Source organism: Amia ocellicauda, chromosome 6 (assembly GCF_036373705.1).
Source record: "Amia ocellicauda isolate fAmiCal2 chromosome 6, fAmiCal2.hap1, whole genome shotgun sequence".
Classification (NCBI taxonomy): domain Eukaryota; kingdom Metazoa; phylum Chordata; class Actinopteri; order Amiiformes; family Amiidae; genus Amia; species Amia ocellicauda.
In genome coordinates, this window is record NC_089855.1 from 28,462,697 (window position 1) to 28,489,957 (window position 27,261).

The 27,261-nt window shown below is 38.0% G+C and overlaps 1 protein-coding gene across 1 annotated transcript in view; it reads left to right on the forward strand.

Moving 5' to 3' along the window:
• pcca (propionyl-CoA carboxylase subunit alpha) overlaps positions 1 to 27,261 on the forward strand; it is a 151,656-nt gene that overhangs the window by 75,051 nt on the left and 49,344 nt on the right. Inside the window, exons 17-19 of the mRNA XM_066706763.1 lie at positions 6,728 to 6,838; positions 8,489 to 8,591; positions 22,492 to 22,594. Of these exons, the coding sequence (XP_066562860.1) occupies positions 6,728 to 6,838; positions 8,489 to 8,591; positions 22,492 to 22,594 (317 nt within the window). The remainder of the gene's footprint in view (positions 1 to 6,727; positions 6,839 to 8,488; positions 8,592 to 22,491; positions 22,595 to 27,261) is intronic.

Genomic DNA, 27,261 nt, shown 5'->3' on the forward strand with positions numbered 1-27,261 from the left:
TTGGTGGTTTGTACAGTGTCACAGTTAGATAGTTAGGACTGGTATCAGGTGAACCATTCAGATTTGGCTGTATTCTTCAGATAAACTCAATTTGCCAGGTTGGTGCTCGGCTTAGCTTTTGTCAGTCAGTTTGTACAGCTGTTATTAAAAGGGAAAGGCATGATTCAATCGTGGATGTAAACGCTCTCATCATACAGGGAACCAGAAGGACTGACCCAGTGCGGGAGTGTGAAAGTGAAGCAATTAACAAATACAAATTGGATGTCAGTGTTTTCCATCAACAAAATTACATACATACCATTAGGCAAAAAGCATGGATATCTTCAGCAGGGGTACATTCAGAAAATTATCAAATGCAACATCTAAAATAGTATCATATTGTTTTTATTAATAATGCTTTTAAACACAATTTTTACCTCCTTTTGGCTTAATTCTTGTATTTGTTCCAACTACATCAGTGGATGTATGGAAAATGGAAGGGATCATAGGAGGGGGAATCCCTAATCTTTATGTCCTGTCAGAGGGCATTTCAATTCCAGCATATTATTAATTAATAATTAACATTGAAAATATTTGTATTTGATGATTTCTCAGCCCTACCTGAGATATAATACATAGTGATGTTAATCGATGAAATAATGTCATTCCTAAACAAAACTAAGCTTCCATGAGATCAGAAAGGTAACAGACAAAGTGTTTTCAGTGTTTGCTATAACTCTATCGGGCTATTAACAGTAGTAAGTGCCCAGGCTAACATTCTCAGTAATTGAATCTATTTTAGGTATAATGGATAACGTTAAGCAACAACTGACAAATATGGCATTTATGACTTCCCACGATCCTATCATGTGCAATTGAAAAATGAGAATCGATCGCACATTCACTTGTATTCTGTAGGCCATGTTGAGATAGTGACTGTACTGTGCCGGCACAATGGCATCACTGAAAATGACATTTCCCTGTGAAGCATGGACTTTACCCAAGTGAAAATTTGTCCTTGTTAAATTTAGAGGTTGGTAAATAATAGCAAAGCAGATCTAAGTGTTTCAGTAATATCTGCGTATTTCATCAGACCCTCTGAAAATCTGTACAAATGTTGACTTGATTACCAAGCTGCTTAGTTGTTTGTGAATCAGATTTGCAGATAATTGTATGCATGCCAGTATCAAACCTATCATTTTTGTTGTGACACAAGGCTTTGTTATTGAATCTGTTTTCATCATCAAGTACTGAGTACAGTGTTCACAGAAGTTGGGGAACCATTGGTTTAATGGTTTTTTCCCCCCACTAGATTTTCACAGATGATTTAGGATATAGAGGGACTCAATTTAAAGACAGTGTCAGCTTGCCAGGGTCTTTTGTTTTCTTTTTAATAGTTACTGTGCTATGAGAAGAAGGAGAGGGGAAGAAAAAAAAAAAAAGCAAGAACCAGTGTTTGAAATGACACCAAAAGCATGAAGCTTCTGCTCCATTTTATATTGCTCTGACAAGGTTAGTGGAAGTGGGCAAGTATTTTGCAGCTCTCAATAAAGAATCACAGGGAAAATCATTAGCCGAGGACTGAGCCGGAGAGTGGATTCATTGAAGTAATACAGAGTTCAATAACTGAAAACAAACTGCATCCTATTTGCTGTAAAATATCTGCACTATTACTATTAGGGACGGATGATAGGGCCTAGCTCTTCCATTGAGAAGTAATCTAAACTCAATATCAAAGGTGACAGGGCCCTTCTCACATGGAAGTGGTCAACAGTGTTAAATCTTCCAGTTTGTTTTTTATATCTATCTATCCATCTGTCTCTATATATAGAGACTAACCAATTGTAAACACAACTTCTTTATTTGATAGCAATACCTCCATTGGAACTTTGATTTTTATTTTATTTCTAAAAATAAAAGGAATCTATTTGTTCCTTAAATTCCTTAAATTCTTGTCAATTATGTGTGCATATTCTTTGCTTTTCTGTAAATAAAACTTTCAGGTGTATATAACTGATTTTGTTAATATTACTGTTATTTTGTTTTTCCTTAATTTGATTTCCTTCCAGTATTAATGTATAGCTATAGTACAGCTAGTATGGAAGACTCCTTAAAATGTTGAGATACAATACAACTAAAGGGGGTTTTAGTGTGTGTATGTATTTGTTTATTTTGTGTATTGCTTTCTCTGCTAGTGCGCATTAGGCAAGCATGTCAGTTAAACATCTCGGTTATTTTTCATAGAAGACGGTCACTCATCTGTGCTTTAATAAATGAATGAAAAGAAAAGAAAAGCGTCCCGGAGGATCTATTTTAAACATTTCACGCATACAATAGCCCTCTTACACAGATGATCAGTTCGGCTCTTAGAGCACCTCATCGTCTGTGTTATTACACCAGAACAATGTTTAATGAGAGGAGATGAAGGGGTATCATTTTGGAAGCAGCCATACTGCATGCTCTACCCAGAGAGGAATCATAAATAATCAATGATGCGCTCCATGGGTTTGTGGTGCTGGGGGTTGGTTAGGAGTTTTTGCGGTTGATTCGTAACCCTATACGGTGTCCCCCCGGCCACCTTTTTTCCCTCGCTGCCGACTGAGTTTATGAGCAAAAGCGAGAGTGTGAATCGGGGCACCTTGATTGTGAGACTGTGTCCTCCCTTCATCCTGGGAAATTGCCGCCGTGTCATTGTTTGCAATCCTAATTGCCTTCATTTTGGGATTAGGTTTCCCTAAACTCTTCAGAACGCCTGAACGTCTAAGCGCCAGTGTGTCAGACAAGGGCCTCCCTTTGCATGGCATTATTCTCTCTCTCTCTCTCTCTTTCTCTCTCTCTCGGATTTATACTGTCGCAATAGAAAAGCCCAGTAATACGCAGGCGCACCTCACAGGCAACCCACCCACTTGAGCAGAGTAGGGGCAAAGCAATCACAATATGCCCCCTACTAGTACTTTGCGTGCGATAGGGGGTCATCACAAAATTCTCTTTATTCCAGACACAACAGACAAACACAAGCAGGTGCCACATTTGAACTCTTTTGTGAGCTCTTCTGTTTGGAGTATAGCTTTGTAACTGAGTTGTGTTTATTAATAATATTATTTGTATCAGAAGGAGGCATGCAATATTGTACCAAATTTTACAGAAATGTTAATGTATGTGTACACATATCATATTTAAGTACCTGACTGAATTTACTTTCATTTTGTAAATTCTGCATTGTAACCCTAATGCATTTATTTTTAAATTGTGATATACCTTGTTTTAAGAGTCTTTCCATATATAGCTTTACGATTTTACATATAAATTGTTTCCCTGCAATGTACAGTAGCTTTTGTTTTCATTTATTTTTTATTTTTTATTATGGGCTGGCAGAGAATAACAAAGAGGCTTAGAGTTGGTTTGTTTCTTAATTAAAAAATTTAAATGGATTAGTCTTTAAACAGTCTTATTATTTTAGCCCCCACAAACCATCAAAGGTATAGGTTACTGCATAATGTGGACAATAATTCAAGTGTTTTGGCGTAATTTTTAGAAACATTTGTTTTTTCTTTTTCGTTTTCATTTTTTTTTCCCCATCCCCTTCTCTCCCTTTGACTGTCAGGGTTGCTTCTAATATACTGGAGAAGTGCTCTTTTTAGCTTCCCGTTTTTTATTAAATAAGCAGTATTTGTTGGCCCCGTTTGATCCTCTGAGTATGTGGGGCTTAATGTCTGGCCAGTGTTTTTCAAGCAGCAGGTAGTCGGGAGCAAGCTGTTGGAGGGTCATCATTCTTTAGTCTAGCTGTTATTCACACACAGATGGAGACCTTATGAACTTTGACAGAGGTCATTTTTAAATTACATATTTAAAAATTCTTGTTTTCATAGGGGCTTTTTGAAGGCAGGCTGTAGATTGTAAAACTGTAAATTTTACATTTCCGGTATTATTTTATTATGATTATTTTCCATTTTATTACGTTTTTAAGTAATTGAAAATTCAATTATCTGGCTTTCGCTCTAATGCGACAGCTTTTTTTTTCTCCCTCCCCTCTCTCTTTTTTTTTTTTTGATTGCTTGCCTTGCTACAAGGAATAAGCCATGTTTTGAAAGTAGACATCTTGGCATCCAGCCAAAGCTTCCTAGACAAATCTGAGCTGCCTTTTATTGCAGCTTTGCATACTGTATTATTGGAAAATGAGACTGTATTTTCCCTTGTTCCCTTGAAATATAATGATAGTAATAGCATTATATAGTAAACGGGTTGGTTGTGAGCTGGTTTAGATCACGGACAACATTCCCAATTTGAAACCCTGGCTTTAATATGCATTATATAACAGGCGGGTGAAAGTTAAATTCTCCCTCTTCCCCCTGAGTTTTGCCGTGGAATGGAGGGGATTTGAACAACTGGGCTTTCGAAATCTTTGTCTTTCTTCTGTGCAGTATGAAGTTGTCCATTGTATTGGCACCAGTTTGCAATGCAGTGGGTGTGTGTGTTTGAGAGAGTGTGTGTGTGTGTGTGTGTGTGTGTGTGTTCATTTTACAAAAGTTCTTTGAAATGCCTATGAACAGGGAGCAGAAAAATCTTTCTCTGATTCAATTTAGATAAATCTTTTTTTCCTTTCCATGATCCACAGCTAGTCTAGAGCACTTATGCACTGGCAATCATCTTTAATGTTGACTTTTAAGAGGCATCTTTTTTTTTTTTTTTTTCTCGTCTCAGTGGTCATCCAGCAAGCTTTGTAGCAGCAGCGTAGCTAGTTCAGAGTGAATTAGGATACTCCTGGCAGTGTTTGATATAAGGTCTGTTGGGGCAATCAATTGATACACTGAAATCCCCGGCATCTGTCATCAGCCATCATCTCGCCAGGGATCCACTGAATGTGTAGAAAAAAAAACCACTGGACTATCTGGTTTCACGCTATAATACGTTACTTTTTATAATCCCCTTCCCCTTTTATTAATTACGTTATTAATCTGCATTGATGCTGAAACCCAAAATATTGTCAGATTCAAAAAGCGCCCACACACCTTTTTTTAATTGTTTGAAAAAATAAACGCTTTGTTTGAATAAAGAAGACTAGGAACAGGAAGGATTTTTTCAGCACAATACAGTTAAGAAAATAAGAGTCCAAAGGGGTTTTATGTTTCAAATGCATTTTTGGTGGGGAGGGGGTGGTGGGTAACCGTTAGAAGACTTTGAATGCTTATAATAAGGCCACAGCCAACTCCAAAGAACCACGGTGACCTGAACTGATCTTGTGTCACCAGGTGGTGTGAAGACTGATCTTGTTTTAATCAAATGGTCAAATTCTCCTCATTGAATGAGTTATGGTGCACAGGGATATAGATGGCTCTTGAACAGCTCTCGGAAGTAGAGATGTCATATTTCAATCAGGCTGAATTTGATTCCATGTGTCAAGACCGCTTTCGGTGTCAGCCACACATACTGTGACCTGGAAAGTCACACCAGCAGAGGGCTGGGGAAAACCTAGCACATTACAAAATACCAAAATAAATAATAATGTTTTAGAGTGGGCACAGCTTCAGGTTAGGAAAAGATTACTCACAATCTTGACAATAAAGCAAGAACTCAAAAACAACAAACAAAAACAAGATAATCTGAATGAAGAGTAGAGCCTTGGGGTTGTGGGGCATCAAGTGTTTTTATCCCGTTTGTCCAGAAGCAAGGTGCAGATTGCACACTTAGGCCCTTGTTTACGGCTGAATTATGTATTGTGATGTGTTTGGACAGGAGTGTACAAACAATCAGTTGTGATTCTGAGACACTTCAGTGTTATAATAGGGAAAGACCCCATACCCCAAAGAAAGACCTGAGGAAGAGTAGAATGAACACATGTTGGTGTTGGTGTTGGTGTTGGTGGGTAATACATGCATGTTGTTTTTTTTTTTTTTTTTTAGCAATTTCCTTCAAGTTCTAACCACATTTCTCCTGCTAAAACCACAGTAAGACCGCAACATCATCAAAGCACGAATCAGTGCATTTCCTAAGAACTCATTGCACTTGGATTTTTTATCATTCTTTTTTAGCCTTTTGAGAACATTTTAAATAGCTTGCATTGTCCCATACCCATTACAGTCAGAAGCTATAGTGAATCACAGGCATTCATTCTGTCCGAGATGAATTTAATCATTGAAACGCAAACCAGTGCTCCGAATAATAACTTTTTAGTCCTTTACTCTTTTCCTTTGTAACCAAGAAACACACCGAGTTTGAAAACAGTCAGGTCTTTTCCCTTCAAGTGCTCCCCCCTCACTCTCTCCTACTGTTATCAAGTCTTGTTGACATGCATGTAAAATTTATGGTACAGTAGACAAAATAATTGTCAAAGTACTGGGAATATTTTTGTTAGCTTTTCAGGCAAGTGAATGTATCGCTCTCCTCCTATTGGCCTCAAGTGAGGTGATGCCATATCAGGAACGGGCTCATACTGCATCAGAAAAGTTACTTCTTTTTACTTCTTTAAGAGTGATGAACTGAATGGGTCTATTCACTGTTGGTTAAATTATTAGTGTACCACTGTGTATGTTGGTTTCGTAGACAACAGTGAAATGTTGAACTCTATGGTGTATGTGGTGCAAACTGTGGGTGAATCTAACTGTAACAGAATTGTTTTTCTCCCTTTCATTAAAGATATGTCCTTACTAAAAAAAGATTACTCTGATATCATTTGTTTTGGGAATAGACTGCGAGTTGCGTTTTTTGCTGTTTTTGGCGACTGTCATTCTCACTGTCTATTATTTTCCAGGAGTCACACACAACATTCCTCTACTCCGGGAGATTATTACTCACCCCCTCTTTGTGAAAGGTGATATCAGCACTAAATTCCTGCCTGAAGTATACCCGGATGGCTTTAAAGGTGAACTACTAACTTTTTCTAACTACTAATGTTTTCATTCATTGTTTGTTTTCAACTCCAGTGGTTGTGGGTGTATTTTATTATTGGAAATTGTGTTTAAAGATATGTCACTGTTCACTGCCTTCTTTAAATGTGCTTGATGTTCCTTTTTGTAGGTGTGGTTTAGTGTTCACACATTGTTAATGTAGTTGCATGAAAGATAATTAAACTAAACATTGGCAATCACCTCACAGGCCACAGTGAGAAATGTATTTTGTATTCCCGGCAGCACTGAATTACACTTTCCGAAACCTAAAAAGAAAGCCTAACTGTTTGCAACAGACACAATGATCCTTAATTAAAACAAACCAGTGATATATATTATTCAGAATGGCCTTATTTTGAGTTTTGAAACAAATTAGGGTAATAAACTAGAAAGCTGATGTTTGTCTGAATGTTCCACCAATGTGGGCGATCTGTTAGTTAATGGTCTGCAACTGTAAAACGTGGTTTACCCCAATCTTATGAGAAGTCAAGTCTACAAAGCAGTTTGTTATATTGTGTAATTCGTATACTTTGCAGAAATATATAATTTATATCTCTTCTAATTAGCTTTGTATCAAGTATGTCAAATGAAAGACTTATTGTACAGTTTTATAACAGCTTATTAAACAGGCATCAGGCATCGCTGTGTATCCTTCTATGAATACAGTATTTATTTTGATTGAATTACCTAATAATTCAAGCAATTGTAAATATTATATCCACAAAAAAGTGTTGATGATTATTTCCTTAGGACAAATACAGAAATGTCAGCCTTATAATTGATGGACTTTTAAGGTGCATGCTGTTGTGCCATGATATATTTTTAAGATTCAGTTTTATTGCCAAAGGAACATTTAAAAAATAAAAGTATCACACAGCAATTTAAAAGTGACTTTCTTTTTTTCCATGTATTGCATTTTTCATCATAACCTATATCTTTATCTTAAAATTCAGTCCCTTTTGATTGGCTTACTTTTCTCAGTAGTGTAGTTAAGCCAAATGTCTTAGAATAAAAAAAATCCATTATGATCTCTCTCTGATTTAGCGAATCAAATGTGTGTCACTCCTTCTGATGGCTTGTCATTCTAATCCATCATTTGAAAATTAAACTTTTCTGCAATAAATTGATATATTGACAAAATGTCCTTCAGGCTTGTCCTTGCCGCACATGTAAATGAAAATGGAGTTCCTAAAAAAATAAGGCATATCTGGAAACATTATCATGTCAACATGTCAACAGATTGCATTCTGAATTTGATATTGTAAACTGTCAAAATATGTGGAAAAATACATTTAACATGTAGGTATTGGAATTCATCTCACAGAGCAGTCTTTTTTTTCTTCTCCAAAAAGATCATAATGGAGATTAAAACCCCCTCATCTTCAGGTTAACTGGGAAATTACGATTCACTGATTGTTAAAAGTGTTTTAAACATGAGGGTTCTGAATACATTTCCAAAGCGGTTTTGAAACACCTCACTGCTAGGATATGCAGACAGCTGTTCTGTATTCTTCAGTTTGGAGTTGTACTCAGATCATTTTTGGTACAGAATGTTTGTTTATTATTATATTTATAGTGTTTCATTGTCTCATAATACTCTTTATATTTTATTTGTCTCCTACTAGGCCACCAGTTAGCAGACTCTGAGAGGCAAGAACTGTTAGCAACCGCTGCCTCATTGTTTGTCGCCGCACAGCTGAGATCTCAGAAATTCCTGGGGAACCTGAGGTAACTGTACTGAAAGTGCCGGCGCTGCTCAGAGATTTGTTGCCCTCCTCACAATCTCTCCAAGCAGCTGAAGTCGACTCCTCCGATTCAATTCTTAATTCTCATTTAAAAAGAGGTCCCCATCTTGGATTTGTTTCCCCCGACATTCGGTATGCTGGCAGGAGCATCAGCCACCCGAGCTGCACCACTACTGCGGCCTAAAAAAACTCTTCTGCAATCCAGTTATCTGTGTCTATTAGACGCTCCGGCTGCATAAGACCCTCCTAAATCCCTTGTGTTGCACCGATCTGTGACATGGGGAGACGTCCGTATCTTGTCAGTGCACGGCTCCGTGTCCTAGTGAGCGGCGAATTATGCGAACGTTGAATTATCCATTGTGTCATAAATGTCACTGATTGCTTTCGAGACCGGGAACAGCGGTGAGTGAGGGACGTGAAGCTAGGCCAAAGTTCCCTCTGAATATTAAGCATTGGGTAGCTGGTTGCACTCGTAATAACTTTTTCAAAATCTCCTGAAAGGTGCGTAATTAGGCCGATCTGTGATTTAAAAAAAAATATATATGAAAGTAAATATATGAAATGTATATATTGATAACTAAGTTGCATGATACCTCCCTCTTCCTTTCTTTTATCCCTTGCACACCCAGTGGAGGGATGAATTAATGCTATTTATGTTGTGGTTTTCTGCAGAAGAACAATCGAGGGGGAGACCTCTAACTTTTCCCCAGTTGTTGTGACCCTGGTGTACCAGAAGCCCTCAGTTCACATTGATTTTATGTCACACTGACTTGGGGTGGGTCTGCGGTCAGGGCACAGAGGAATTGATAACTGGTACCCAGCTTTCTCATGTTGACTGGCATGTGCTTTGATGAGAAGGGTTGAGGGGAGGGGGTGGTAGGAAGCAAGCAAAGCAAGCGCACTGAACTCAGTTCTGTGCGGTACAAGCAGTAGGGTAATTTTATTATTGCACAAAGTGACAGTTCCTCGAGGAATCTTAACAAGTCCAATTAATTAGGGCTACACATGCCTTTAACCCTAGATAACTCATTTAAGCATCTCGCCTACTTGAAAAATGCAAGGATACTTATTAATTTCCAAGGGAATTCATTAATCGGCTTGGGCTTCCACCAGGGAAGCCTTCAATTGGTTGCCATGAAGACATCAAAGCCAGAAGCTTTCCAACACCAAAGAAAGCCTTTTCTTTTAACTCACGTTCTCTCTATTCTGCATCATAGCAAAACTTCAGCAGGATTTTTCTTTTTTCTTCTAATACATTTGAGGTTTACTCGTGGAAACGCACTGGTGGCGTACACTGCATGTTGTGTTTGTCATTTTCTGGGTATTATGTCTGATTTGGCGAAAAGTGTTCTTTATGTCTGTATCGGTGTATTCATGTTTCTGTCGCTTGAGATTGTAGACAAAGCAGACAGAAGCACCACCTCTCTGCGTTTCCTCCCTTAACCTGACAGTTATCTGTCAAAGGTTTCCCTCACAATTCAGAATGGGCTTTCAGGCTTATTATATAAAGGACTGCCGGAGCCACCAGGGTCATTCATGAGTGCGAGTATTTAACTGTGATATATAGATAATGGGGGACACATATTTCCTGCAGGAAACAGCTATGAATGATTGATGATTGTTTCATTGTTAAACCTTAGCCCTGATTTTGTTTAACTTTCCCTATTTATTCAGCGACACACAAGCGGAGCTGGTGCCACCCAGGCCCGTTTCACTCTGAAGTGCCAGATGTCCACTTGATTAGGTCTTTATGTCGGTGTTAAGGCCGTAATTTGGAATTTGATTTGAGCCCATCCAAATAACGTGGGCCGGGTTACTGTGCGTCAATGCAGTGTATCGGAGCCGTGGAGACGGGGGGGGGCAGGCTTGGCTTCGGTTTTGTTTTTACTGGTGGATTAGAGGGGATTTAGAGTGACTCTTCAGGTGTGGCTACATTATACTGTATCTCATGGGCCCACTAATGTGGTGTTTATGCTCTTATGCCCAATTGCTTTCAGTGCTTCCTTTGTGGTGCTTGTGTTGGCAGAGGAGAAGATTTTCCTAATTTTTATATGTGCTGAAACCTTTCATCTTTGCAGTGTGTGTGAGCAGAGCCCAGCCTCTTAACACAATACAGGATCATCACATTTACGAGAGAATCATTTACATTTAATCAAAACTGGATGGCATAAACATCATAATTATGTATTTGTCTCTTTCTCTTGCTGTATATATATATACATAGATGGGAGCTGCAGCCATCCTAAGTTTTTATTTTTTATTTTTTTTATATTATACATTTGATATATTTCTGGTATATTTATTTGTATGTGTATATATAATCACATGCACTTTTCTTGAAGATATTAGACACGAATTATACAAGAAAAAGTACTTTTTTTTTTAAGCCATAATCATGTATTATGTATCTATTGCTACTTATTATGTTACTGTATTAGGTGACTACAGAGATCACATTTATGAATCCTAACTTGAATATGTGATTTTTGGTGAACTATGCATCATTGCAGTGTATATGTTCTAAGAGTTACAATCAGGATGTGTTTGTGCCTTTATTCCGTGTTTGTTCTTATTGAGCACCTAATTGGACAGTTGAACTGAAAATGTAACAAAATACTGTTTCTCATTGAAGCCTGAAAATAAGAAAATAAATATTTGTTTTCTCTAAATAAATAGCATTTGTGTCTCTGAGGGGCATTGCGCCTTCTTTGTCTTTTAGTAACAAACCCCCCTGACATATAAGACACTTCACCATAGAGGGGAGAGAAAATAAGCCACACAGCCAATCTCTAGCATGCAACTTACTTTTGTATTAGAAACACTCCAGTTCAACAGAAAGCAGGACCCACCAGTAACCTTTAGTGAGTTTGTAGATTTATTCTAATAAGTACTCTGCTTTTGACAGGTTAAAACCTGACCTTTTGTGCTTCTGAGATACCTTGATGTCAGCATCCTTGTGTTCCTTGTCTCGTTTTATCGGCAGGGAAAATAAAATGTAAATTAAATGCAGCATAAAAATAGATGATAGGGCTTGTACCGCTCATTCCCGTAATACAGCTTTTTTTTTTTTTTTTTTGCACTGACTGTGCTGAAGGTTGGTCACAGTAACTAAACTGGCGCAGCATATCATTTCACATTTAGGAAGGCATTAGCTCACATTTGAGCTGTTTATGCATGAAACATCTGTGCCAAGTCGGCAGGACCAAGCAGTTTAAACGTGCGATTGGGGGCTGATAATGTATGTTAGATTATGCATAAGGTTAGCATTGTAATCCTGGTTAGTCATAATAGGAAAGCCATATTAAAAGAAGAAAAAATAAAAGCGCTCTTCCCATGAAGATAGGTTATTTGGTCTTTGATCTGGTCTCGTTTTTTTCCGAAAGCTGGAGAGGTTGCATTAGAGCCATTGTTGTACGACTGGTTCTGTGTTCCCCTGCAATGATTCTAAAAGCCTTTGCACACTTCATCAGTATTATTGTAATGCTTTTGCTGTAGGTTATTTGGCAGCTGCTGCACCCCACTGGCAAATTCTATTCATACCTCCCTTCCTTTCACCGCTGCCATTGGAGAATTGATTTTCCTCTTCTCTCTCCTAACCTTCCCCTATTCATTTTGGATTGTTCGATATGAAACATTTTAATTTCTGATCGTACAACCATTTGGATAACAATCAGGGTGCCTTTTTTCTTTTTCTTTTTTAAACCAGTCAAGAGGATAAATGGAAAATATATACCTTATGGCACTCGATGATGTCTGATAAATATATATAAATAAAGAGAGACACAGAGGAAAAATCCACCCATTTAAAACAAGGCAAAATAACATATTTAATCCATTGGAGGGGTGATTATATCCTGAACAAACTGGTGCTGACATCCTTTTCTGAAGGGGCTTATATATCTTAGCCTTTGTGAAATTAACCAAGATTGAAATATTGCATGGGCAAGGTATTGCAGTATCCAACATATAATTACATTTAGGGATTGAGCAGCAGAATGGCCAGTATGGCTGCCTACAAGCGTGGCCCGCGACTCTATCCGTATCTTCTGCCAGAGTCTTTTGATCTCCTCAGTGTGAAGCTGGCATGTGGTGCCCACCCCATACACATAAAGAGGGGAAGCTGTCTGTGCTTTGTAACCTGTTTGTTGCACATCATATAAAGTTTTAAAACCATACCTACCATTATTATTATTATTATTATTATTATTATTATTATTATTATTATTTATTGGCAGATGCCATACTGCATGCCAATGTGTCTGAGTCACAGCCTTGACCCTTCTGTATGTTGCTGTTTATCTATTTTTCCTTGACGCCATTTGTATTTTTTCTGTTTTGGTGCCAACAAATGTGCTAGTATGCAGTTATACATTACAGAAAACGTGGTCTCAATGGTAAATAAATGTATACATTTCCAATCGTAGCTAATAGGGTTACATGCTCTTTGGCAAGAACAATCGATGTCAGTATGTAAATGGTTTTCTCCTACCAGTTCTTAGCCACACTGAATTTCACAGTGGTATGTATTCGATTCCACACCAAATTCGAATGCTAACCATTGATAGAAAATGGTCAAGAAGCTCTGAGGTGAAGTGATTGATTTCTGCTGATTTTGCCAACAGTTGTCTAATAGAATAGTGTAATGCATGGCAATGAAACACATCCATTTTACAGATCTTTTTTTTTTTTATGGACTTCTTTCAGTTTGATTGATATTGATCAGATTGCATCGGTGATACTGTAATTAAATACCTGAAACGATAGAGTTCGAGCCTGGGAAGAGATATTGATTATGCCGTTAAGCCGTTCTTGCTTGCTTTTAATCAAATCATTGGTGTGTTATGACAGAGAAGTCTACGTAGACCTTGTTCTTTGGACCAATGTGCTTCCTTTGGGCTCGTGCTTTGTGTCCTGGCACTGTTCGTTTTTTGAGGATTTGTGTCAATAAGGCCTGTGAAGATGCACAACACAGGGAAATGCTGAGAAAGGTAGATTGGTATCGGGCTGTTATTGGCTGTCATAGATAACTGTGACTTCTGCCTCCAGTCTTTACACAAGGAATGCGGTGGAAAGCATTGATGCCTTCAAAGCCTCCATGTTTCTCAAGTTGGTGGGGGCGGGAGGCCACTGTGGCAGCATGAAACTCTGCATATTGTGGCATCTTTGTTTTGCTATTGATTAAATTTGGAAACGGTCTCCAGATAAATTGTGCACCCTGTTGGTGCCAGACTGGTAAATTAATTGTAATATAGGCTAGGACAAATCAATCTCTCATGACAAGCTTGATAGCCAGTCTTGTTATGTCGCCCCTTGTTGATTGACCTTTGACCGCGCATTCTTCTTTAAAAATGTCTAAAGGCTAAGGAATGCTAAGCTTAGCAGACTAGATTTACTCTTAGTGACTAAAGTCCTTGGCAGGGCTGAGTTTTGAGTTTTCTGGTAAATTTTATGGCTTTTCATACCTTTTCTGTATATTGCACACTAAGTAAGATCTTTCACTGATATGGACAGTTTCATATTTACTTTATCACTTTTCATTTCCATTACCTGCACTTTCACACGTATACGGCTCACAAACTCCTAGTGAGAGCTGGTCTTTCACAACTAGAAAATTTTGTGAAATCTCTGGAGCAAAAAAACAAACCAAAAAAAAGTTATCGCTCCGAGACGAGCATGGTGAAGTACAGTAAAGATGTTAATGTCTTCTATAATGTAGCAGTGCACATGACGACCTGTGGAGATTAGTTACATCGGGATAAAAAAAAAAACCTGCCTGTGATATGACAGTGCTGTGATGCAGTTTCTTAGAAATGTTATTTTGCAACAGAGGCAATGCTTTTTTTTCCTTTTTTTTTTTAAACCAATCATTTTTGGAGATTACGGGTGTGGAAACATTACAGAACCATTTGCAGTACAAATTGGATAAAACAAATATATATTTGATTTAAAGTATGTTTCTCTTTAAGACATTTTGGGTTTGCAAAAGTTTTCAAAGCTGTCAAAATTTGTAGTTTGCTTTTTGTCATTTATATTTTATTTTTCCCATCCTCCGTAAAAGATAAAAATGTTGTATTTGCAAATGCGTTTGCCTTGAATTACCATTTTGATCAGCACCCTTAACTTAAGTTTCCATGTGTGAAAAATGCAACATTCTTGCACTTGGGAGTTTGTCTGCAGATTGTAATGAAATCCCAGAATAATGTTCTTTGCAGGGTTTAGATTTTATTTTTGAAATATTTTAGGAAGGAGATATGGCAGACATTTCAATTTCAAAAGATTAGCAGTGCTGTGCCTTCCGGTTTCAAGACGCACATTTCTCTCTTATCTGTCAAGCTAGGCAGTAAACTGGGATTTATTAAGATGTATATATATATATATATTTTTTTTTTTTTCCTTCTGTATATTTCCCTTACTATCCAGGGCAAGAGAGAAGTGCGATCCCAGGCTCCCCAGAGGGTAGTGAAGAATTGACTGGAGCAGTTTCCTAGTTTTCTAACTCGGAGGGTGATACTTTTTTTTGGTCTCTTGTATAGGACGACAGTCGGATCTCCCTGGTTGCACACTTAATGAATATTTTCTGTTTTTGGGGGCAGAAATATGAGGCAGAGTTATTTCTCTTAAATGAAAATCAATTTTCTTTCTGCAGGCTCGAGTCGCTGAGGCTGGCTCTAATCCCCCGCTCTGAGCACAGGTGTTTTTTTTAATGGCCAGCCCGCCTTACTGCTGTGTAGTGCGGGTCCAAACTGGGTCATATCAATTGTAAAAACCTACAGAGGTCACAGAGGAGCATGTTTGTCTCCGAATGAGCCCAATTTTCCCTGACTTGGCAGTATCAGTCCCTTTCCATTTCAGGTTATGATGTCTATCTTTGTGTATATTCATCTCGGAGTTCACTTTTTTATTTATTTTTAAATTTGTTCCTGTGCTCCAAGAAATCAAAATTGAATAACAGAGAAAAGCAAGGTGGTGAACAATTTTATAATAACTTAATACAAGCTCTAGTGGATGCTGTTGGTCTCAGTAAGGAATAAACAATCTATAGTTGTTATATTTCCTTTTATGAAGCTTTTAATACTAATGTTTTCCTTTTCAGAAGCAGGGGAATGGTTATTTAGGAGTGAGATATGGTGATTATTATCTGTTTACTTTCAAAGCAAAGTGATTTGGATTGTAATTTTCTTCACTGTACACTTTTTTTTATTTATTTTTTACCCTCTTTCCTCAGCAGTGAATAACATGAGATCTGATTAATTTAATACAGAAACCCATTTTCTGAGAGGGACCTCTTTTCTCACACTACCAACCAAGCAGAACAACTGTTGTTAAATGGAAGTGTAATGAATCCTTAAGTAACTGGAGTCTGGGCCTGAGTTCCTGCTTATCATAGGGGTTAATAAACTGTAAATATGGTCTTCTGTAAGAATTTAAGGTGATCTCCACCATATGTTGTAGTAGTAGTAGTAATAATCAGTTATCTAAATTTATTTTAATAATTTTCAAGCTAGTTTGTCATTTTTTTTTATTGTAGTGGAAATACATATTCTTTAATGGGCAGTTGATTTCTTGAGGTTTTATGATTTGGTTTAATATACAGTACTAACAGAATGAAGAGAAGGTCTTTGAGGCATCCAGATTCTAGAATTGTAAAAGATTCTAAATGGAACATTGTTGTGAAAAAGATGAATGGTTTGATGTACAGGTGTTGACGTTCTTCACTATTTCTTGAATAAACATTTTGTTCGACAATCTTTTTTTGAAAAAATAACTCTAATCTGTTTATATTCACACAGTAACAATCACTGATTGCATTATGAAAGAAAGTGATACTTAGAAAAGCTTTAGTCATGGCCAACTGGCAGATGTCTTGCTGTTTTTGATGAATCCAGTCTGTAAAAATTATTGAAGAGGACAAAGACAGTAAAAGCGTTTGATGCTCTGCTGATATTAGTCACACAACATGTAAGACATTGTAATGCAAAGCTTCTTTTCACAAATGTAATGTTTTCTAATATATTGAAAATATTGTCTTGTCCCAGGCAAGTACCATGTGATATCACATTCAACTCCCCAAGGAAAAAATATTTGTCAGAATTAAATTATATTTTTGAAAACGCTAACATCTACTCTCAAAGCACTTTATGCCTTCAAGAACTTTTTGGTTTTGTTTTGTTTTGTTCGTGATGTCAGTTTTATTTAATCCAAGTGGCTTAAAGCATAAGTACTTTTTATGTCAGCAAGACAGGCACTTGTAACACATATACATTTTACTCATTCACCTTTCTTGGGATTTAACAGAATAAAGATCAATTATTTGCCAAATCTAAAGTTTCATTAAAATCACTTTTGCTCTATCCCAGGCGTTTTAAGTGGGCCATCTGTCTAAACATCTCTCCATTTTTTTCTGATCATTTCCTCGACTTATTCATGAGCCATGGGAGGCCGGCTTTGTAGTCTCCATGTAGCTGGTTCTGTCTAGCCCCACTGAATACTTCTATGTGCTTGCATAAAATATCTTTCACGGTGCTGGCAATTCTCTGAACTCTGTTCAGATGAATGGCCGACTTTCTGAAGTTTTTTTTTTTTTTTCCCCTCTTCTTCATTGAGGATTTGTATGCAGAAACTGACCTCAGTGGCTACAAAGCTCAGCACATTATTCTTGATCATTTTTCAGACATCCCACTGAGAGAGTTATGATGAAGGATTCCTTAATGATGCTTTGACTATTAACATTGTTTTAAGTCAATATGTCTCCTCTATTTTCCTATGCAATGGGTGCAATAAATAATACAAAAAAAAAAAATGTAGTGCCTTTAGTATAATTAGGTTTTTGAGACATCTTTAAGCCTATATGATTATACATTTTCTAATGGAGCCTCTGATGCTTTTGTTCTCAAGACGGATTTTGACATGTTTAGGAATTTCAAATGAAAGCCAAAGAGCATGATCAGATTATCACACAGTGGTTTATTCCCCTCACCCACCCACCACCATATTTGCTAAGGTTTAGGATCCGGACGATTGTTATTGAACGAGTTGCATAATTTTTTCAAAAAGAAACTAAAAGAAAACCCTGTGAAGTTGAGCAGTGTAATCACGAACAGTGGAGTATTTTGTCTTTGATATCCTTCCTGCCTACACGCATGCTCGTGCCATTTGAGGGCATTCGTTTTAATTACGACTCCCCCACCTCATGGCATTTATGACTCATCCTTCATTTCCAATTCCTTCTTCAAGAAAAAAAAGAAAAGATTCTCTTCATCTTCACACAGTACGGTTGCATACTATATTATGTAACTGTTAAGGCAAGTGGGGTGATTGTTTCAACCCACTCTGCAGTCCCCTTATTGATTCTCCTCCAAAGAGCTCTGGAAGCCTCTCTTGACGTTCAGACCGTCATCTGTTTGTGTGCTGGCAGCCTTACAGTTTCTTTTCATTTGCAAGGGGCACTGTGTCGACAGCCATCAGCAGCAGGGTTAAAAGGAGACAAAGACGCAAGACAGCCTCTAACATGTAGCACAAAGACTTAAAATGATTCTGGTAACAAACCGTACATCGTTTGACACAATTCTGCAAGTTTGGAATGAGGAGACTTGGAGCTCCGCGCCTGTTGTGCTCAGAGATGATAGTGAATAGGTAATTCATTGCAATCGCTTTCCAATGTAATTTTTGTAAAGGACGAGCTGTTAACACTCTCTTCATTTAATCTGGAGTCACTGTGTTACCAGTGTTTATTATGATGTGAATAAAAATATAGACAATTAAGGTGAAAATATTCAATTAAAAGAAAGTAAAAGTTATTATTTTTTCTTTTAGTATTGGCACATAAAAATCTTAGTGTTTTAGTGCAGATATATACAGGGTCCTCAGATCCTCTTTTAAAGGAATAATTTTCTTTTGACAAATAAATAAACCGAATTATTGACTTGATTTACTAATGATTGATTGACTAACCTCTTTGCCCCTCGCTATACTGCTGTTTTGGATATATCGCAATTTCACAGTTGGCTCCCTTTTTTTTTATAGTCAAGATGCGCAAGCCTCTGAATATAATTAACCCTGTTGTAATATACAGTACATAGGCTACTGTTACTTTTAGTTTAGGAAGCCTGTGCAAAGTGTTACTTTAACAGTTCCTACTCCACTGTATATAGTGATGACACATTCTTGTCTGTAAAGCAATAGTGCACCATTTATAAATGCACAGTACAGTATTACGGTTACACTATAAACTGTATTAGACTCCTGTTTCTTTCTGTATTTCTACATTTATTGCTGCCCTTTTATAATTTCTGAGGCCTACAATAAAACTAAAGTTGTGTTTCTGACCTTTCCTTTTTTGTGTATGTCTCGCTATATTGAGAACCCCGATATATCGTGGGTGGTGTGTATATATTTAAAATGCCTTCTTTCATGTGTAACTGCAGTACTCTCATAATAATGGATATTTTGTTCTGACTGTAGCTCATCTGAAATGGATGTGTTGTGGTTTACTTGTCTCTATTTGTTACAAGTCAACTCTACAGCTGAAGATCACTTTCTTTTCCTTAGGCAGTGATTGGCAATTGACTGGATTTGAAGTCAGTTAAGCTTTGTCCTTTCTAGCTTACCCAAAGTGTGAAGCTTGAAATATTACCAAGCCTATCATGGTTCGAAGTGCTGCAATAGATCTTCTTGCGAACGTCTGAAGCGCACATGGCATTTTACAGTGTTCATGTAATACAGGATTTGTCAACATTAAACACCTGCCACGGCTTCTCCCTGCTCAAGCAGTCTCGAACGCCTCCAAAATAATGGGAATGTCAAAACAAGTGCTTTTTTATTTCAGTTGAATGAATGGAGGGATTCTACGGGGATTCGCACCTTTGTGGTAAAACATTCAGCACACAGTAGTCTCTTGTAGAATCTTTCTCTTTCCCACTCTTCCCACTGAACACACTGTTCATAATGGGGGCGACGGGATGAAAAAGGCTGTTATCTCTTGAGACGTTGTTTCTGTTGAACTTTCCTCTGGTCGCTTCATCAGTGGGCGCCTGGGTGGGTGCAGCAGCCTCCAGTGCCTTGGCCCAGGTGCCGCGGCCTCACCCTCGGGCCGGGGGCTTGTTTTCGAAGTGAGACTGCCCCTGTCATGTTTATGGTATTCTAAACACGAGCCTTCAGCAGGCTTGACCTACTGTAGCTACAGAGAACTGCTTTACAAACCGCTGGCCCGCAGCCAAAGATAGTATTTTTGCAGAGGCCCTGTGCTTGCAGCCTTTGGGAGACAGAGCAGCGGTGTGCATTTCAGGGCAGCCCAGCACCTGCCACTCTTAAATGGTTCATCTTGCTGATTGCACACTAAGTAAGCTGTGGATAGTCTACTCAGTACCCGGCGTCACAATCTGTCTTCACAATAGCTTGGTCCTCTGCCAAGACAGCCAATCTGCAAATGGTCTTTAGGCTACTTAAACATTCGACCTAAGTACTGTAGTTTGTTTTTAATTGCCAGGATGTTATATATACGTCTTTAAGGAGGTAAGGTTATTACGCTCTTTTCCTTTTTTATAGTTTTGATACTTTTCTTTTCCATTAGAATATTGCATTCTGTCATTCAGCAAACGGCAGAGGTCTGCAAAGTGGAGAAGAAATTAACAAAAGAGAAGAAAGCTTGAAAGCGAACACACGTTTTGACGGCTCCTATCCTTTTCAGCTCTGAAATCCAGTGGGCTTCTTTCAGATTTTAGTTATGGGGAGTTGTAGGTCAAAATACGATCCAAATCACCGTATCTGGCTCAGATTACATTTTTAACACTTTTGCTTTCCTGCTGCTGTGATTCCCGAGCCCGGGCTGTCTGAAAGTGACAGATTCATCTTGATCAAGTCATTCTTGACAGTGTGCCAGCATTGTGTCTGCAGTGCCACATATATAGGGCCACTTTATCAGACTGGCCCTCATCTACTGGGATGATGGGAGAGGCTGGCACCAGGCCAGTTTTCAGTCGGAGCTTTAGGATGCTGGCCAATGTAGGATTACAGTGAAACCTTGTTGGGCATTTGGGATCTCAGACTTAAGCCCATTGGGGGTAGTGCAGAGAGGACAAAATGTGCCTAAAATCAACTCTAAAAGAAAGACCAAAACAGCCTTGTATTTATGTAATGTAAAAATACATGTTTTTTTAGTTTTTTTTTTTTCATTTTCATGAACCTAGACTCATAGAGATGGTTTCAGAATACCATTATAAAACCTCAGACACTTAATTTGAGTTTATTTGCACTGATATGTAGCAGAATAGTGACATGGTTAAAAAAATAAAAATAAACTTTGTTTTCCTTGGCTACAAGATACTTACCAAGTACATTTTAAATCCTGCTTATAAAAACATTGCAATAACTTGAAGCAAAGATGTTCTTACCAATATTTCATTTTATGAAATTTGAAGTATGTGAGTTATGTATAAATTGTGTAATTTTATTTAGTTGTGATTGTGATTTTATTGTATCTTTAATGTTATGAATATTTGCTAAAATATATATATATATATATATATATATATATATATATATATATATATAATATACACTTAATATTTTATTGGCTCTTGATCCTATCTATGACAATATTAAGTGGCTCGGGGCATTTCCTTTGCTTAGTGATTCAAGAAATATTACGGAGGGTCTCGCTATAGTTCCATAGAAAACTGTCTCTTTTTTTCCTCCTCTGAACAGAGTGTCTGGTACGGTGAATTAGATGGCTTTTAAACACGTGGCACATGGAAACAATAAATATTCTTTGTGTCGCTTTCTATAATTGTAGGGTTTATGAAAGCTAGTTCAATTATTTTACCACCTTGGGTGGTAAACTCCTATATGTATGTCTTAAATAGTCTTTTATTAACCTTGTATATAATGAATTTGAAACAATGTGAATCACATTCAGTAGGTCACAAAGCCTTCCCATATCTACCACAATAACAACAAAGGAATTACCACTGTACTAAAATGATCCGATTATCCCTACTTGAGGTCGTCATGTATAAAGTGTGTAGAAAATAGTATTTCTAACACGGAAATATTCCAAAACACAAAGACAAACAATTTCATCTCTTTTAATTTTTATAATTAATGTGCGATTATCCCAGAAGATGATCACTGACACTGCACTAGTTGTGAGACATGCAGCATAAGCCTATAGCTACCTTAAACACCAGAAGAATTGGAAGGGCAGTCAGGTAAATGTGAAAGCAGTTTACTTGGAGAGTTAACTTAAAGCCCTGCTTCATCCATCTTTAACCATGCGATGACCTTGCTCGGGTCAGATTAAAGGATTAATAAACTAGCTGGATTCTGATCGTCGACATTATCTTCCAGATGTTCATTTACAAATCCAGGAAACAATCCTCTATGTTCTTGGGCACATGGGAGCCAGAAAAACTGATGGCCCCATATCATATTTGTGTGATGAACTAATCAACATAGGCAATATCCCAATACAGGATATGTCTGTTCTCTTCCTCTGGAAGCTGAAGAATGGGTCATTAACAGATTTGCAAAATGTCCCTGTAATTATTGCGTTTTTGTTTTTTGTTTTGCATGGCAGCAAAGGGTCTGTTGTCGTTATAGCATTTTTGTTGTTCATGATGCCAGCGTAGCAGATGCACTCATGGGTACCATTTTATTTTTTTGGTGGCTATGGCAACAGCCCACACACACATGCCTGCATCCCCCTTATATTTAAATGATGAATGATACTTAATATAGGTTAATTTAGGCACTGAGGGAGAATTAAAGACTTTACACGCCTGGTCCCTGACTACTCAACTGTATACTAGTCTGTGCGTGTTCCCTGCTGAAGCAGTAATTGTGAGCGCTTACGCAGCGCAGTGTATAATGTGTGCATTGTTTTGCAGAGTCTCCACATCCCAGCAGGAGCAGAAGAGGTGGGAGCTGTCAGTGGAGCTGGAGAAGGGTGTTCATGCCGTCACTGTCTCCAGCTCAGGCTCAACCTACACAGTAAGTCCCATCTGCCAGAGCAAATATCTGACAAGTCATAAAAGGCCTTTAATCTACAATTTGCACCTCAGACACATTTTTTATAATGTTACGCGGAATCACAAAAAAAAACTTTCCTCTCGTTGGGCTCACGGTTTTGTTTGTTTTTGTTTTTTTAGTTTTTTATTTTATTTTATTACAAACCTTGGCGAGTACAAGCAGCAGCGCCTTTATTTGTGCATGTCAGATGAGACAAGCCTCTGAAGTCCTTCTGTACCAGCTCTCAAATGCGATTGGGAACAAACCCAGCTCATTCTGATAAATGTTTTGTTTGCTCGATTCTCTAAACAGCTTTTACCAATAAGTACCATACATGTAATATTTATCATTTTAGCTCAGCTCTGCCGAGGCTTAGCAGGGGTTGTATAGTCATGTTCGTGGAGCTAAAGAGACTCTGACAAACGGGAGCACCCATGGGGTTATTTTCCACTTAGAGCCTCATTACTATGGTAGAATAACAGACAGCCTTTTATGGCACTGCATAACTATACCTGCAAGTCTGCAGCTGTTTACGCAGGTTGCTGAGCATTCATAAAACATGACTGTTTGACAATAACATCATCATGAAATGATAGGTGGTATTTTACAGCATAGTCGTGAGAAACATAAACGCAGTAGTAAAAACAGGTTTGCTGTCAGATTACAGTGAAATCAGTATATAATAGCACAGCTGTATATATTGCTTATGACTTCATGAATATTTTTCTTATTTGTCAAATAAAATAGCAAGAAAATGCTTTTTGCTAATTTTAGCATCTTGTGGGTACATGGAACACTTCCCTATCATTGTTATCCATCATTATTTCAACTGTAATTAAGATGTGAGGGTGAGGAAGAATCACTGTGAATTTACTGTGCCGTCTTTGGTTACCCACTTTGAAGTAGCTCAGACATATTGGTTCTGTTATGTTCTGTGTGATCCATTGTGTGTAATGTGCAACTGCTATCTGTAGGTTTGTTTCAATAACTAACGCAAAAGGAATGTGTCAACGTATTTAAGTTTTATTAAAGGGCAGGGTGCTGGCAGTTGCATTACAGTTAAATGTTTGAATTAAATAATGGCTTACCTTATCATGTACAGTAATTATTGTTCATAAATTAAGAGGAACCAAGGTGCTCTTCAGCTCAGGATACACTGGAAACTGTCACAGGAACAGATTCAGAAAGTGGGACCACACTTTGGGGTTCTGTCTCACTGGAGGAATAAAATAAATAATGTAAGGTTTATCTGCAATTTGGTTGATTGTTTTAAGAAAACACTTTTGATTTACGAAAATGAAAAATGAAAAATTAGCCAGAATAATTTTACAACATGTTAATTTTAAGAATGTTACCTGGATGTTATTTTACTTTGAAATGGAGGAATGCTTCATTACAATTTAATAGTTTTTCTACTTATTTTTGCCTTTGTTGGTAATTGTTCAACTGACAGATGTAAGCATCATTAATTTAATCACAGGATAGATTGGATACATAGGCATTCAGTATAACTATTCTTATACTTCAATTTTGCTGCCTTTTACTGGGTGTGATCACATGACCAGCGTTGGCATTCTGATTGGATGTTGCCATATGAATCACCCACTGGGGTGTTCTCCGATCTGTCCAGATTACAGCAGTTGGACGCTTACCCGAGCAGAATATGGAGGTGTCTGTCGCAGGCCACAGTTGCCTTCAAAAATCCTGTGTAAATTAATGGAAATATGCCATGGGACTTACTATCTACAAGCACACAGCAATGGTGCGCCAGTATTTTCTACATCTGCTCTAGCTTTGAAAACGTACTCAGTTTTTGCCAGTAATATTCAGTGACCAATTACCAGTTTTCCTGTGGGAAATGTGTTTTTTTTTTTTTTCCTTATGACTGAGATTAAATATCAGTACAGTAATCTACAATATTAAGCACCAGAACTTGTTTATAATAAGAGATTGTGTTATCAAAGTTGTCCTGCGTTGTCATGTAAAGTAACCCATTATTATAGTTGGGTACATGCTGTCAGAATAAAGCAATGCATTAATAATTGTTAAAATAAACACAATTGTATTACATAACCTACAATTACTTACGTTACAAAATTGTTTAATTCACAGAAACAATACTTTTGCACAGTCGTTATTAGAGGGCAGAGCTTTATGTTGTAGCCCTATCACTGTTATCTGAAATAAACACTAAGCCATTTTAACTCTGACTCAACCGACGAAACCTTTTTCCTCACAACTGTGTAATTGATCTCTTCATTGGAACATGTTCCTGAGAGAAACCTCACCGGGTCGCTTTGCTGCAACGTGTTTTCTGGCTCTGTGTTTTGTCTGGACCTGAGAACGCAATTTTCTCGTTTTGTTTTTCTTTTCATGTCTGATTTTCCTCTTCGATACAGCCTCTTTATGTATCCATTATGAATGAATTTTGCAAATTGCATCCCGGTGAGAACGGAGAAGATCAAGCTGCAAATGCTGCCAAATAACTAGCAAAATCCTATGTATTCCTCCCAGGATCTGATTTGCAAATGTCTTGGACCGAGGTCAGGGCCACAACAGACTTGAAGCTCAAACAGCAACGTCCTCTTCCAAGCATTCTCACACCCATAGAGGCAAAGCGTGAGGTCCTAAATTAAGGGAAGCATTCAGAGAACTAAGTCTTTTCACAGTGGTATTATCGGAAAGCAGCATTACAGAATAGACAGCTCTTTATTTCCCAGGTGTCCTCTTTGCTTTCATGCCATTCTTTTATGTTTCCTGATTTCAGCTCTTCTTGCAATGACTCTCATTCCACAAGAATACATTTTCCACAGCTTCCAACATGTGCCACCAATCTCTCTCAGAGCAAAACGGGTCAGAATCATAGAGAGTCTGCAGATGTCACCATAGAATGGTTTGCTTTAAACTGTTGTGACGTACAGGATTTGTGAAGGGAATTGCTTTGACCTGCCTTGAGTTCAGTAGGTCAGTTTTCCTTACTTGATTTTGTTTCCTAATCTCCCTCAGCCCTGACAAAGATGTTATTATCTTCCTACGTGTTTGGCGGTGAATGTAGGACACGGAGAAGTAGGCATCCAATGATCAGTGAATGATTACCTGTCCTTTGGTCCTTGACTGTATTTTGCCAGTTGATTCATGTTGTTATTGTTTTTCTATTTTCTTTCAGCTGAAAGTTTGAAACAGGGTTATTGCTTTTGCAGTGTTACAGGTTACTGTTCTGCAGGAGAGCGTTTGCAGCTTGCTACAGTGATTACTCTTTGTCGATATTGAGTGGCACCATGATGACTGGTAAATCTGATCCCTGTGTTTGTCAGGGTTATGCCACTGTTGCAAACTGACTCAATGTCAGCATGTTTCCTTTGCTGGCAGTAGTGGTGGCAGTTTTATTTTCTTAGATGGTGATGCCCAGCCTCACTGTGCTCATGTCATTATTGACCACCTCCATCCATGCTGTACCTTGGCCTGCAGTGTCCTCAGTCTTTTTGTCCACAGCACATGTCCGGGACAGGCTTTGCATGTGTCTGCGACAAGTCTTTCCATCACCTACTGAGCTTGGATGTGCACACCTCTCCTAAGTTGGTTCTGGCATTATGAAAGATTAATGTTTTCCACTGTTCTTATTTAGTGGGTGAGATTAATTTTGTTAGGCGTTATGCTAAATCGCCAAGGGAACATAAATTGTCTCGACCTTTACCTTTTCCTTTTTTTCAATTAGGTTTTGTATCATCTTTCCAATGTCACATCACGATAAGTCCGCGTCACTTTCTCGATGTTCATTTCAGGTGAGGTGTCACGGTTTACCCGCACATGAGTAAATTCTTCTCCTGACATCCTCTCTACCATTGTTAGTAAGGCTGGATTGCTGATTGACATAGTCCTATGCTTCTACCGATGATTCTACACACACAGGTTCAATTTGCATTCATGGCTTCAATTGAATAGAGTTGCAGCCACACCCCAATTTTGTTTCCCTGCATTACAGCCTGCCTTACTGTAACCCACTGCAGATGTCATGTGACACCTTTCTTGTTACTCCCCTTCAACAGTTCGAACCTGCCAATGATGTTATTCACGGTTATGTTTATAATCCTAAATGGACTGAATGCATTTAATAGTATGTTAGTATTAGTTGCATCTAATAATAGCCTTAATGTCCCCATCATGGTGAAAACTATCTGTAGATACATACATAAGTATATTTTTTAAAGTGAGCAATGAATTTCCAAATAGCAGGGGTAACATTTTAACTTATTTTAATTAAGCATTTAGTGGAAAAGTGATGTCTCCAAGAGAATAAAGGGAGAAACAGATTAATTACACCTTGCAAACATTTTTACACATCTTAGTAGTTTATTTTCTTGCACTTCCCGAGAGTACCACACTTCTGCTGAAAGAACGGTGGGTACCTGGGTAATGTGAATCTTATTGCTGTCTCTGAGCAAAAGTTCATTACAAAGCCATGGTAAGTTTGTAGCCGGTGGATTTAGCCATATTCCAGTATTCTGTTTGTTGTTGCTGTTGTCATAACAAGCCAAGGTTGAGCTCGGCGAGGAGGCTCATAAGAGGTTGCGAGTGAAACAGCAGGAAAATGCAAACAGAGTGGGGTTTAATCCCCCCTGAGAAGCTGCTGCACCGCTCCTTTGATCTCG